Source organism: Natator depressus, chromosome 3 (genome assembly GCF_965152275.1).
Source record: "Natator depressus isolate rNatDep1 chromosome 3, rNatDep2.hap1, whole genome shotgun sequence".
In the NCBI taxonomy this organism is placed as follows: Eukaryota; Metazoa; Chordata; order Testudines; family Cheloniidae; genus Natator; species Natator depressus.
The window spans coordinates 99,288,280-99,303,605 of record NC_134236.1 but is presented as its reverse complement, the minus strand read 5'-3'; the positions used below and the strand labels follow the sequence as shown (position 1 = coordinate 99,303,605).

Below are 15,326 nucleotides of genomic sequence, written 5' to 3'. Positions count from 1 at the left end.
ACCAAAACCCAACTCCATATTTAACCTGTTAGTCCTCATCCTCAAAGGAAATCTGCACAAAACCTTAAAAGGACAAGCCTGGGAATTTAAATTCATAACTCTGCTGAACACTAAAAACCATGGACTTAACTGAGACATTAATGTTACAGTCCATTACAACAATTTGTAATGCACCCTGCTGCCTATGAACCCTCCATTGACCTATGACTGCAGAAGTGTTAATTGCCCACTTTATTTGAAGTGGTCTACAACCCCTCATGCTTAACAATCTGTCCCATCTTATATTTAGCTTGTACACTTTGGTAACTATCTCCAGGCCGGAAGAAGAGCTCTGTGAAGCTTGAAAGCTTGCCCCTTCCACCAACATAAGTTAGTTCAATAAAAGACATTACCTCACCTACCTTGTTCCTCATAGATAAGATATTCAGTTTTATAGTATCATGTACAATGGAGCAGGTCTCCAAATCCTATTAAGGGTGTCTTAATGAGGTCATGTCCTACTCTTGATGAGGATTTAAGCTTTTCTGAAGGGGTGGGAGTTCTCCCTCCATTACATGGCAGTAAAATCGATGCAACGTAAAACAGAAGGGAAATTGAAGTAAAGGCTTTGCACTATCAAAAGTGGGATATTTGAGTGGAGTGTTAATTGACATGTGCTTGACTATGCTCGTACAAAAGCCTGTAGCAGTATGTTAAGTTTATAAGCACTGGTGACCCATTCAAGAATCTAAGTAAGAGAAAAAGTAGAAACACAATTATTTTCTTTAGAGTCAGAAGTAAGTAATCTCAACTCACTTTTATTTTGGTTTAGAATATGTTAAAATCAGTGAAGCACAGAAACAGTCTATCTACCTTTACCATGGCTTGTGAGGAATTCTAATTTAGAGGAATAATCTCAAATGGAAGTAATTTTGCTCCTTACTTTAGATTCTTAGTTTTTCCCCTCAAAAATGTCCTTGTCCAAAACAAACTGGTACAGTGGGACCCTTTACAAATGCTGAGAGCCCTTAGGATTAGGGTACAAATATGCAATTTTGGTAAGTCCTCACCTAAGTGGAAACTCTAACTCATTTGTCTAAATATGCTATTGACTTTCTTCTCATCTGTATTGATTTGAAAATTATGAAATGATCCAGAATATGGTTATAATATGAAGTAAATTATGAGGATGTTGAATGCATTTTCCACAACTATTTTTGAAAGATACAAGCAGTGCTTATCAGGAAAGGTCTTTTTTATCCTTTTATTTTGGGCATGCACTTGAATACAAATTTTGGACACCAATGTCACCTCTGAAACATCTGAGGCAAAAATACTACATGCATAGCTCTTACAACTGCAATTTTGGGATATTGATTAAACCAAGCCGTAGAAATGATTCCAGATGATATGACAAGCTTTACTACCTATTACCATGTGCTAGAAAGCAACTGGGTATCAGATTTTTCTCTTTTCCTATTGGACTATGGGGGCTTAATCCTTTATAGAATATTAAAATTAAATATATATATATATATATATTGTGAGAGCATTCAGATTGCACAATTAAGCAGGAAATGGCAACACTGTAACTTCAACCTTGCCTCTCCCTCCCAGAAAGTGTGCATAATGATACAGTTCTAATTACATTACCACATATAAGAGCTGGGTGAATAATGGATTTTTTGGTTTGTTTGCAATGGGAAAAATTGAAAACAAGTTTTGGTTTGATTCACAAAATTTTCAGAGAATTGAAAAGTTGAAAGAATTTTGAGTCAGGTTGAAGTGAAAAGTTTTCATTTTGACCTGATTCAAAAATTTTTGTTTTGATTTTGGGCATTATGGCAAAAGCCCAATTTCCAAAACTCAAAATACTTCATGAAATGGAACTTCCATCACCTACACAGCTCTGCTTTTGGGTGTTTGACTTTGAAACCTTAATAGTGTTCTTTTAATGAAGTTTTTTGGGGTGTAATAATAAATAACTTGTGTGGTGAAAAATTTCAAAGAGATCACTATTTGTTTGTGGACAACTCATGAGCTGAAAATTACGTGAAATTCACCAAATAACTACTGTGCATATTTTTTCGTCTATAGTTTGTTCATGACTCATAGTGAATATTTAATATTTAAAATTCAAGCTGTTTTTATTGAACCCAGAGGCTACCTGTTGTTTCTATTCCCTGACTGCATGAATGCATCACTTAGATTAATTTTTTCAATATGAATTTGCACACGTATAAATTCAAAATTCACTACAGGGAAAGGTTTTGTAATATCCACTTACAAATCTTGGTTTTGGGGGAACATTCCTGCTTGTAAATGCACTTGATAGAATGTTTGTTCAATACAAGCAAAAGGGATGTGAATGCAGTTAAAAGGAATTTTTCTTATTTTTCTTATATAGGCTCCTATTACCCCCCAGCCCAGTCCCGATTTTTCACATTTGCTGTCTGGTCACCCTAGTTTTAAAACATTCAAAATTCACTGACAATTTTTGGCTGCATCCACCCAGCTGCAGTGATAAATAAGAATGTGTGATACTCTGTCAGTTCATGTCTGTTTTGCCAAGTACCTAACTTCAAATTCACTGCAGAGAATTAGCCAAGAATATACCAAGCCAGTGGCAGTATTTGAGCATTTTAAGAAATAGCCATGAAGTGATATTTGTAGGCTAACCTCCAGAAGATAGTGATAGCACAAGAACCAAGGTATTGCTAATACAGAAGAATCTCAGAGTTACAAAAACCTTGGGAATGGGGGTTGTACGTAACTTTGAAAAGTTCCATAACTCTGAACAAGATGTGGGTTTGGGGGCTGCAGCCACAGGGCGAGGGTGTGTGTGTGTGTGTGTGAGGGCTCTGGATGGGTGGTGTGGGGGATCGGAGCTTCTGACCCTCGAGGTGCCAGGGGTAGGGGCGCTGAGGGCTTCTGCATCGCAGGAGCACCAGGGCTCAGGGCTTTAGACCTGGGGGGAGCGCTGGGGTTCAGGGCTTCAGTCCTGCAGCTCCATTCCTGACTTCTGCCCTGCAGGAGGCACTGGGGCTCGGGCTCCCCACAGCTCCGCTCCCAGTTTCAGCTGGGGGCGGGTGGGGGGGAGGAGTAGGGCTTGGAGCTTTAGCTATGGGGGAACCACTGGGGCTGAAACTGGCACTCCCTTCATAGAATCATAGACAATTAGGATTGAAAGAGACCTCAGGATGTCATCTAGTCCAACCCCCTGCTCCAAGCGGGGACCAACACCAACTAAATCATCCCAACCAGGGCTTTGTCAAGCCGTGCTTTAAAAAGCTCTAAGGATGGAGATTCCACCACCTCCCTAGGTAACCCATTCCACTGTTTCACCACCCTCCCAGGAACGGCCCACAACATTTTGGCACCTGAGGCGGGGAGCTCAAATGACGCCCCCATGTGCCCTCACTTGGGCCAAAACTTTGAAAGGTCTCAATTCTGCCTTCTTCCTGTTCTACTCCTCTCATGGTACTGCTCTGCTACCTACCCCAATAAAGGAGAACTAACAACTTAAAATGCCTTGTTCAAAAATTTTAAGTAACACTTAACTTTCAAACGCCTGAACAGCAAATGTAACTTTTCTTGTCTGCATAGTAAACACTGGCATTTTTATCTGTTTGAATAATCAAAGAGGTGCTTTCTGTGCCTTCTTGGTTGCAAAGATTTGAACTGCTTCCTGTTGAAGGTTCCACAGTCTGGGCCAGCTCATGCTCTTTTGAGATGGTTGCAAGGCTGACCAGCCTCTCCTGTGTCATTGTGGAGCGTAGATGTGGTTTTATTAACTTTAGCTTGGAGAAGCTGCATTCCCCACTGGCAACTGTTACAGGAAGTGTTAGAAGTATGCACAGAGCAACAAAAGCATTTGGAAAGAGGGTGGTCATCTTATTTGTGCACATATATTCCAGAACAGCTTTTGGAGTTGATCCTGCTGAAATGTATCTTGAAAGGGCTTTCAGTTCATCACCTAAATCATGCACATCAATATCGCGCATGTCATCATGTGTCAACCTTGTCTCTAGTGCCCTGCATTGCCGGTGTAGGTCTTCCTCAGGTAGAGTGAGGAGTTTTGGAATATCATACAATATCCCAAATATACTGCTGAGTTTCTTGAGCTGCATGAAACATTCTTCAACTGACTGTATTGCACAATCTAGCACCTGGTTAAAGAATTCAACTTTGAATTGTTGTTTGGGGTCTCTAATGGGATTATCCCGTGCCTCGTAATCAAAATGTCTTCTTCTTCGGGGACTCTTGTATTCTTGAATGGGTGGGAAAATAGCTTCAGTGTGAAGTTCCTCTGGCAACTTCTGTGCACTCTTCAGAACGTTTTGAAATCCCTCATCTGACCGGTAAGACTGTAGGTATGACTTTGCTTTGTCCAGTTGTTCCATTGCTCCAGATATATCAAAGTCAACGCCTTGGAGTCTCTTGCTTACAACATTTATTTCAAACAGTATGTCATGCCACAGCACTAAGCCACACAGAAATTTGAAGTTATGTATGTTTCTGGTGATTCCATTTCCCTCTGCCATTGTTCTCCCATGAACAGTTCCTGTCATAGCATTATCCTCCATAACGGCAACTATGGCATCATCTATCTTCCCAATTTGGTGTTTGATAGGCTTTATCGCCTCCTCTTGACTTTCCCATCGGGTGGCACTCAGTGGTCTCAGTGTCAGAGAGGATGTTCCCAGATGGTGCTTCAAAATCTGCCATCAATGAGTTGATGCAGAGAAAAATACATAGATGCTTTGAATTACATTTAAAAATTCAGCAGCCTCACTAGAAGCTGATGCTGAATCACTGACCGTCAAGTTCAATGAATGAGAACTGCATGGGACAAAAAAAGCTTGAGGGTTTAACTCTCGGATCCGTGTCTGCACTCGTCTGTTCTTTCCTCTCATGTTGGTACCATTATCGTAGCCCTGACCTCTCATGTCAGCTATCGCAATTCCCGTATCTTCCAGCTTTTTAAGAAGCACATTTGTCATACCAGCTCCTGTAGTATCATCAATGTCAATAAATTCTATAAAATGTTCTCTGACAGTCACCGTTGCAGGGACATTTCCATTAGGTTCAGTTGTTGTTACAAAACGCACCATTAAAGCCATTTGTTCCGTATGGCTGATGTCAGGTGTGCAGTCCAGAATAACAGAATAATATCTTGCTGACTTCAGATCTGCCACAATTTTCTGTTTGACTTTTGTTGCCAGTAACTGTATGATCTCATTTTGAATTGTTTTTCCAAGGTAGTGGTGTGTGTACATTTCTTGGGTGGTGACTCTTCTTAGATGCTCCTGGAGTACAGAATCAAACTCAGCCATCAGCTCCACAATTTTAAGGAAGTTTCCATAGTTTGGCACATACAGCTGATCTGAAGTGCCACACAGTGCTAGGTTTTGGGTAGCAAGCATACTCACAATGGCAATGAGCCTTTTCAGAACATTTTGCCAGTAAAGAGACTCTGATGCAATCTTCTCTTGATGCTGATCATCTACGGTGGCCTTTAACCTCAGTCTCATCTCATGCTCTTTCCACTTATGGAATGCTCTCTGGTGATTTGCTGCCTTCTCACGGCATGCCGGATTTCTAGCCAGATTTTTCCAGTCCTTTGTTCCTGTAGAACCCAATGTGGCTGGAACATTAGACTGGAAGAGTTCACAACAAAAACAGTATGCAGCTTTCTGGGTTTTTGAGTACATAAGCCATGGCCTCTCCACGTTGTCACGATTGGGGATTTCATGCCGGTAATGTGTTGGATGGAAACTTCTATTTTCATTGTCTTTGGGGAACATGAAATTTTTCACTTGCTGTGGTCCATGCAGTACAAGGAAGTCCCTCAGGCTGCTGCTCAAGTGGGTCCACAGTCCTGGATCATCTAGACTTAAGGAACTAAACTCAGCAGCAGCTGTTTCTTGTGCCTCCACCACACTCTTCTCTGATCTACACTTTTCTTCAGGAATGTGCATAGTTACATCCATTTGAGATGGAGATACGGATGCTGCAGTAGCTGCCAGGTCACCTGCACTCTGACTGACCGGAAGATCAGGCATCTCCTCACCACTCACATCCTCACTGGGGCCAGAAGGCTTGCCGTGAACATTTGTGTCTATGTATCTCAGGAGAGCTCCTTCCTGCTTAGATAGAAAAGCTTCCTTTGCTTTCTTTCTTTTTCTGAATGCTGCCCCAGAGGGGCGTGTTCTTCTTTCACTCATGACTGCTGTTCTGTGCCAGCTATAGTGGCTCTCAACACTCAATTAAAGGGGACAAATAAACAGGCTGGTAGCAGGGCCTGAGTGAGGGAAGATATCAACGTCTTAAGAGCCTAACTGGCTCCTACTACTTCACTTGACTGCCTGTTCTCCTCAAGTGGATTCAGGGAAGCAGCAGGAAACAGGAAGCTCCCTGAGAAGCTGATGTTAATCAGTCCAGGCTCCTGGGGGTGCTAGAGAGGTACACAAGAGGCTCCTCCTCCTCTCTCTCCCTGCAGCTTCTGCAGCTTTCTGTTATTCCCTCTCATCTTTTCTCCTGCCTGCCTGTTATGTCTCTTGTGCCCTCCTTCCTCCAGCACAGCACTCCACCATCTCTGTGCACCTAGAGCAGACAGAATACATATGCACCAGCAGCAGACACAATTTTCTACACTCTGGGTCCTAGTGGCGCCCCCCCTCCCCCGCAGTCTGGCACCTGAGGTGGCCGCCTCAGTTCGCTTCATGATAAGGCCAGCCCTGCACCCTCCTGGTAAAACAGTGTTTCCTAATATCCAATCTAGACCACCCCTACTGCAACTTGAGACCGTTGGTCCTTGTTCTGTCATCTACCACCACTGAGAACAGCCTAGCTCCATCCTCTTTGGAACCCCCCTTCAGGTAGTTGAAGGCTGCTATCAAATCCCCTCTCACTCTTCTCTTCTGCAGACTAAACAAGCCCAATTCTCTCAGCCTCACCTCATAAATCATGTGCCCCAGCCCGCTGATCATTTTCGTTGCCCACCGCTGGACTCTCTCCAATTTGTCTACATCCTTTCTGTAGTGGGGGGTTCGAAAACTGGACGCAGTATTCCAGATGTTGCCTCACAAGTGCCAAATAGAGGGGAATAATCACTTCCCTCCATCTGCTGTTAGCCTTCTTGGCAACAAGGGCACACTGCTGACTCCTATCCAGCTACTCATCCACTGTAATCCCCAGGTATTTTTCTGCAGAACTGCTGCTTAGCCAGTTGGTCCTGAGCCTGTAGAAGTACATGGGATTCTTCTGTCCTAAGTGCAGGACTCATCACTTGTCCTTGTTGAACCTCATCAGATTGCTTTTGGCCCAATCCTCCAATTTGTCTAGGTCACTCTGGACCCTAGCCCTAACCTCCAGCATATCTACCTCTCCCCCCAGCTTCGTGTCATCGGTGAACTTGCTGAGGGTGCAATCCACACCATCCTCCAGATCGTTAATAAAGATGTTGAACAAAACCAGCCCCAGGACTGACACCTGGGGCACTCTGCTTGATACCGGCTGCCAACTAGACAGTGAGCTGTTAATCACTACCCGTTGAGCCCAACAATCTAGCCAGCTTTCTATCCACTTTATAGTCCATTCATCCAATCCATACTTTTTTAACTTGCTGGCAACAATACTGTGGGAGATATATCACGTCCACTGCTTTCCCCACATGCACAGAGCCAGTTATCATTACAGAAGGCAATCAGGTTGGTCAGGCATGACTTGCCCTTGGTGAATCCATGTTGACTGATTCTGATCACCTTCCTCTCCTCCAAGTGCTTCAAAATGGTTTCCTGGAGGACCTGCTCCATGATTTTTCCAGGGACTGAGGTGAGGCTGACCGGCCTGTAGTTCCCCTGGTTCTCCTTCTTCCCTTTATTAAAGATGGGCACTATATTTGCCTTTTTCCAGTCATCTGGGAGCTCCCCAATCGCCATGAGTTTTCAAAGATAATGGCCAATAGCTCTGCAATCACATCAGCCAATTCTCTCAGCACTCTCGGATGCATTAGATCTGGACCCATGGACTTGTGCATGTCCAGCTTTTCTAAATAGTCCTTAACCTGTTCTTTCACCACTGAGGGCTACTTACCTCCTCCCCATACTGTGCTTCCCAGTGCAGCAATCTGGGAGCTGACCTTGTCCGTGAAGACCGAGGTGCAAAAAAAAAGCATTGAGTACTTCAGCTTTTTCCACATCATCTATCACTAGGTTGCCTCCTCCATTCATTAAGGGGAGGCCAAAGCCCTGAGCCCCAGTGCCCCCCATGGGTCTTAAGCCAGGAACTGAACTGTGGGGCTGAAGCCCCGAGCCCCAGGGCTCCCCCTGGTCGAAAGCCCTGAGCCCTGGTTCTCCCGAGGGTCAGAACCCGAGCCCCTCCACCCCCACCCAGAGCCCTGGGCCCCCCGCAGCTGCAGCTGTAACTCCCCGTGGCTGAAGCCCTGAACTTCAGGGCTAAAGCCCCGAGGCAGTACAGTATTTGCTGGTGGTTTTTTGGTCTCCCCTGCTGCCCGACTGATTGCTTTTGGTTCCACATGGTATCTGGCTGACCGGTAAGTCCTAACTCTGGTGTTTTTTATCTTTGAGGTTCTACTGTTTACACCTCATCTCTTTCAACAAGTTTTAATGACTTCTACTGCACACACAACTCAAGTGCTGAGGTCTTGATCCAGCAAAGTTTAATGTGCTTAACTTTAAGCACATGAATAATTCCAATGACATCAATGGGACTACTCATCTGCTTAAAGTTAAATAAGTGCTTAAACACTTTGTCGGATGAGGACCTGGGAGAGAAGGAACAGAGGGAATAAAATTAAGGGAGGGTGGGTGGCTTAGTTAAGCACAGTTATTGTTTGAAACTCTTCTCATACCATTTCTGCTGAAAGACAAATACAGAGTAAAGACATTTAATGGAGGTTAACCAGACACTGTACCTCACATGACAAGCCAGAATAACCCAGCGGGCAGTCACATTTCTCAATCAAGTGAGCACGAGGACTCATTCCAGACACATTGCCTTCTTCAGCAACTTCCATCGAGATCTCAGAAATTCTGGAAATACAAACCGGCAAACAAAGCTTATCAACTCCATAAAGCACTGTTTCAATAAAGGTTCAAAGTCAGCCAGTTCAGGAGAAAAAGGCTTCATTTGGCTGTCTTGAATCTTCTTGGCCTCAACGACATGAGACAAAAAATGCTCTATTTTTGCCTGTGTATGAAGGAAACTTTAAATCCAACATACCTTCATTCTGATTTTCCATTTCTATCCTGAAGTTTAACTAACTGGTGTACTCTTCTTAGTTCCATCTCCTCTTTTTTATTTGCAGCCAGAATACTGACAGACGCTCATATCTGATTCCTCATTTGAACAGATCGTTAAGAAATTGATGCCACACACTAAACCTGGATCCAGTTCACAATTCACAGAAGTGCAATAATAACTTTATTCACTAAATATGCTTCCAATGAGGCATTTTTTAAAAATAAAATGTACCCCCAGCAACTAAAGCAATCTCACAAGCTGTAGAACAGACTTCAAAGACATTGGACAGTCAGTTGCCTTTTAGCAGCAATTTTAAGACAGCCAGAATTCATTTTTTCCCTCAGAATCACAAGGACAAACAAGCAAAATGTTTAAAACAAAGAAACACATAGAAGTTGGTTAATGTTGGAAAAAAGTATGTTTCACATTGGGACTACGGACTCTTTCCCTCCCCAAATGTCCACTTGATTATATTAATATCTTATACCCTCATCTCCCAACTATCCTCCCCACATACACTGAACAGACAAAATGATTCTAAAGGACAACAAATGAAGCATGGACAATGACAGCAAAAGACAGTTCTAAAGCATGAGTTTATCCCAGGGCATTGCAAAATTGTTGCTTTGCTGAAAGGAGGTATTTTAGCTCTCTCCTTCTTCTTTTGTTTAAATGAATACTAAACTGTGAAAACATTTGTTGTTCTTTAATAAGTAAAAAATATAGGACAAGCCACGTAAATTTTAAAGCTTCCAAAAATAATTCCAAATCTAAGCAAGGAGAGGAAATTTCTTTCTCTTCTATCATTGAATATGAATACTTATAGTAAAAGTTAAATCAAAATAAAGAAGCTAATCCATCCAGAATTTATTTATTAAATATCTGTGTGTAGGCGTTAGTACAAAGAAACTTATGGAAATAATTAGCTCCTGTTCATACTCCCAAATCACCCAATTCACAGATTTCTCCACACCCACCCCCAGTTATACTGATCTGTTTGTTTAGGTGTGTCTATTGCACCTGTCATCTTGGTATATAGGTGTCGACATTAAGAAGACCATAAGCAAATCTAGGGTGAAATCCTGACCCCTTCAAATCAATGTGAGTTTTGCAATTGACTTCAATGGGATCCGGAGTTTACCACTAATTTCTTGAGTCAATGCAATGTCCCAAGTGACAGCAGCACTTTCCAGCCTATATACCTTTGTCCCTACTTGAGAAGGAGGGTCACCTGGAATAGAGAAGTAGAACAAGGAGGAGACAAAAACAATGGACTGCAAAATAAATAGGGGCCAAAATTATTGTTTTTGTATGGAGTGTCAACACAAGCTTGAATGGAACTCCCTGTACATTTAATATAAAAACAGAGTGGAATCTGCTTCCCCATCATCTTCAAGATCCAGGATATGCCTTCACTGCAATCTTCAGCATGGGCTAGCAACACAAGTACGAATCCAAGGTCCCTGTCATGCCTGTACAGCCCGCACTGAAGCCCTTAGTCATAAACCAGAGACAATGCTCTGTGTACGGCACAAACTATATACTGTCCCAGAGCTGAATTTACATAACAATATACTTTGGGACCAAAAAGCTATTTGTTGTCTGGGGAAAAGTGTTACTTAAGGTAGGTTAGGTTCGGTTGCTTCCTGAAGCATGTCTAATAAGAATCAGTCTAACCACTGCTTCCTGATCAGCATCTAGTATTCTGAAATAATTAACAGTAAAATTGAAAGCATACTTCCAATCCAAACTAATTTATTATCAAAATCCAATTGCCTGACGAGCAAAACAAAATCTAATTTGAATCTATGAAAGAAATATTTCAATTTTGAGTGGTGAAAGTGAAAAAGGAGAACAAAATGAACACAGTAGGAGAAAAATGTTTGCCTTTGGATTTTTAGTAGAAACCTCTAAATAAATCTCCTTAATAGCATAGCTTTCTTACAAAAACAAATTATATGGCTAATATAGGGCTAACATTAGAATTAAACTATTTTACATTTAGGTCTGGTTTGAATTTTCATTGACAGTGTTTTTCTACAGTATATCAGTCATCTGCAGCTCTGCTTTTTTAAACATTTGAGTTGAAAGAATTTCCATGTTAGAATTAAAGAGCTATTAACTCCTCATTAAGAAAAGGAGTACTTGTGGCACCTTAGAGACTAACCAATTTATTTGAGCATAAGCTTTCGTGAGCTACAGCTCACTTCATCGGATGCATCCGATGAAGTGAGCTGTAGCTCACGAAAGCTTATGCTCAAATAAATTGGTTAGTCTCTAAGGTGCCACAAGTACTCCTTTTCTTTTTGCAAATACAGACTAACACGGCTGCTACTCTGAAATCTGACTCCTCATTGCACACTTTGAAAAAAATTGACAGTAGCCCTTTATAATAATTTTTTCTATAACTCTCTTCCCTCAGACTTTATTTCTAATGGCAACTGGGTGAGAAGAGAAGCTTTGCTTGTTAAGAGTTAGGCTCCAAATCAGGAAAGCATCCAGGACACAACTAAAGCACATGCTTAACTATAAGTCACTGGACTTAAGAACATGTTCAAAGGTAAGCATGTGCGTAAGGGCTGTTCTGAATAGGGATGGACTTAAGTCTGTGGTTTAACTTCTCTCCTGAATCAAAGTCTGTAGTTCTTAGGGAAATCTTCCAATGACTTCTAGGGAATTTTTGGGATTGATTCTGCTGTTCTTATTCAAAAGACATTTCCTCTGAAATCAACAGGCATTTTGCTTGAGTATAGATTGCAGGGGTTTGCCTGCTAATTCTCCACCTAGTGTCTCAAATATCATGGTGATGAGCATTATATAAATGCCTAGACAGATATAATAAAACTTTATTGTGACAATCATCTTCATATCAGTTGTGATACCATACACAGGGACTATGACTTCAGGTGGAGAGGTACCAGAAAGGGAACAGATTAACTCTTTAACAAGTCCTGCTGCTATATAAAAGGCTATACCCTGTAATGTGACTCTGTAAAAATGGCATCTTGGTTTTGTAACTGCTATCCTTGCAAACACACCCTGAAATTGGAAAGCCGATCTCTCGTCTCCTGATTTACACATCATCATTGGTAGCCCTAACCCAATCAAGGTGCATTATGCTTTGGTGTAGCTAGCTGTGAATAAGGTGTCCATCTCTGTACACCTCAGCATAAAGATTCTGAAAATGAAAATCATATAGCATTTTTTCTTATGATGCATGAGCCAGGATAGAGTTCACCTCACTCTCCACAGCTGAGCTGGGCTCTGTAGTGCTAACAGTGATTGATATAAATTGATGGAATATTTTTCCGGAGCAAAGAGAATGCTTTTCAAAGTTTTCCATGAGGTATCATAATTACTTTCCCACTCCCCTAAGCTGAGGTTTCCCTGTGCACATCACACAATGTTGTAAATTGACCATGCCAAAAATAGACAATATGAACCGACTGACACCCGCAGCTGCAGGGGACATCCAAGTTTTGGAGAATGGATGGTTAGTTCCTTTAAAATTACTTACAAAAATTAATAATTAATAATAAATAATAACCATCTGCTTCTATCACTTTTAGGGCACAGATACTAGTCTTCCATGTCTCTGTTACACAAATATTGCAAAGTTACACTATATCTTTTTAATTCTACCACCATAGTAGTACCTTCTCGAAATTTTATATCTTGATAGAGATATTTGTAGCCTATTACTTTTAATTTGCCTCTACTATATTGGCGTGTCATTATAACTGGGCACTATTTGCATCACTAATCATTTATTCACTACTGATTGCCAAGAGACAAATATTTCACAGGCCAAAATTCATATTTATATAATAACACAATATTTGCATAGCATTCAAATCTGTTTACAAAATATATTTTTGTTTTTTTCTTGGCTTTGGGATACTAAGAATAAAAGTCTCATTTGGCTACAATAATTATGGTTTTCTCTTAATACAATTCCTTTCTTCCACTTCTCCAGCTATACTGGACACCCTACTCTTCTTGTACATCCCACTGATTTTGTGCCTGGCTTAAAAATTCAGTTTGAAGTCTCAAGTGAATTAGCTGGGATGACTGCAGTATTTCAAGCTATTGCATGAAATTGTTACCTGCTTTGTCTCATGATGCTGCCATGAGAAGCCTTAATAAGAATGTAATGAATGTTGTACAGCACATCCATGAAGTCCTCACGTGTCACAGTACTACTGACTCTTGGGTCATCACCATGATATCTCCATTCATGCTGAAGGAAACAGTAACACAAAAGCCAGCCAATTAACAGTATCAACAGAACCAAGGGTTAACATTCTGAAACAGAACAGACTAAAACGTTACCTCGGTCATCTCTATCTCATGCCTCGTCAGCTGGCCAATCAAAGGGGCAGCCATATGCCGGATGATAGTTCTAGTACGTGTGGGAGGCCCACCTCTGATGATGACTTGAGGATTATAGGTAGCAAAACCCGTCTCCTCACGTGCTTCAAAGTAGATAGCATATTTCAGTTTCCCTCCATAAGCAGTCAGCTAACGAAGCAAACAGAAATACCAGTTACAGTTAGCTACAAATATATCTCTGTGCGTACATGATGGATATGTAAGTATTACAAATGGATGTATAAATACGTGTGTGTGTGTGTGTACACAGAGGCATGTGCTACTTGGAATACATGGAGATCAAGGACTGTGCACAGACATACATGAAGGTAATCTGTTTCTGCAGAACTGTAAAAATAAATGTCCCTCTTTGTGAGAGTCTGTGGGAATATCAACATTCCCATGAGCCCAATCAGGGGACTTCAAAAGTGCAACACACAATAGAGCCATAGAGGTGCAAAAGGCCCAAAGAGAAGGCTGTTTCAAACATTTTCAACCAACTGTGTCTACACAAGACATACAAAGCTTGTGTAACATTTCTGTCAGATTGGGAGAGGCAGGGAGTCACCAGAGTGAAATATTGACTTAATACAATCCCCCCACCTTTTTTTTAATAGTAGTTTTGTGAAAAGCTCCATCTTGTGCAAATAAATAAAATCACAAGGTAAAATCTGGAATTCCTGACAGATCTGTTGGCTATCATTGCCTTCGATGGACAATAAAATTCCCATTAGCAGCATATTTCTTATATATTTGTATGATTAAATATCTAGTTTAAGATAGTATTGATGTTACAGGATTCCCAGTTTTGATGACAATTAATAGAATTTCCAATTATTTTTGTGACAATTTTTCCTTGACAAACAGTACTGACAAAAATATTTATTCTTTGCAAGCACCTTCCAGTTTGCTGTGATTTTCCCAATAGAAGAATCAGAAGCATTTATAAAATGTCAATTTTTGTCAGAATTCAAAGAAATCATCTTTACCTTTCGTCCTTCAAATTGCTCTGGAAGTTTCCAGTAAATAGGTTCTGACTGGAGATCTTGCATCACCAGTTCAATGTTAGCTACTATCTCTGGGTGCTGGAATACAACCCCTCTGGTAGTATTGTCCTGAAGGTTTTCATCTACCAGTGGAAGAACCATCTGTTCCGGCTTCAATGTCAGCTGCACATATTAAAGGGATTAAAAAGAAAAAAAATTTTTTTTCAAGCTTTTTTCATGTAGGCAAAGTCTTGTTATTCTTTTATTTTTTATTCTCTTAAAAACTGGTTGTACTTACTTTCACACTAGCCCTTAGTCATGTGAGTAGTCCCACTAAACAGAACTATTTGAGTAAGTGTTGTGCACTGTAAGAGTTCCGCCATCTAGCCCTTTGCATTTAGTGCTCATGACAGTGAGGAAAAAGCAGCGCTGGCTAGAACCAAATGCCGTGTGATATGAGCACGTGTCTGCAAGCTCTTCACAGACCTTTGCCAATGTAGCTTGTTCATAAGACTTTGATATGTCTGTTATTTCAGTCCTGGGACACACCTCTGTACAGAGTCTGAGAATCTTATATTAAGATGAAACACACCTCTTATTTTCACTTAAGATCTAGACTTACAGGGTAGATAGGCATAATATAGGCATTTTTGTTACATTTATTGCCACCGGGCAGCTAATGTGAGAATAACTATTTACTGTTAGAAGCTCTAAGACTGTACT

General features: G+C 41.1%; 1 protein-coding gene across 1 annotated transcript in view; it reads right to left on the bottom strand.

Moving 5' to 3' along the window:
• LAMA2 (laminin subunit alpha 2) overlaps positions 1-15,326 on the bottom strand; it is a 472,624-nt gene that overhangs the window by 126,573 nt on the left and 330,725 nt on the right. The window contains exons 26-29 of the mRNA XM_074948401.1: positions 14,607-14,786; positions 13,579-13,767; positions 13,353-13,486; positions 8,918-9,035 (exon numbers count right to left, since the gene is read on the bottom strand). Coding sequence (XP_074804502.1) covers positions 8,918-9,035; positions 13,353-13,486; positions 13,579-13,767; positions 14,607-14,786 — 621 coding nt within the window. The remainder of the gene's footprint in view (positions 1-8,917; positions 9,036-13,352; positions 13,487-13,578; positions 13,768-14,606; positions 14,787-15,326) is intronic.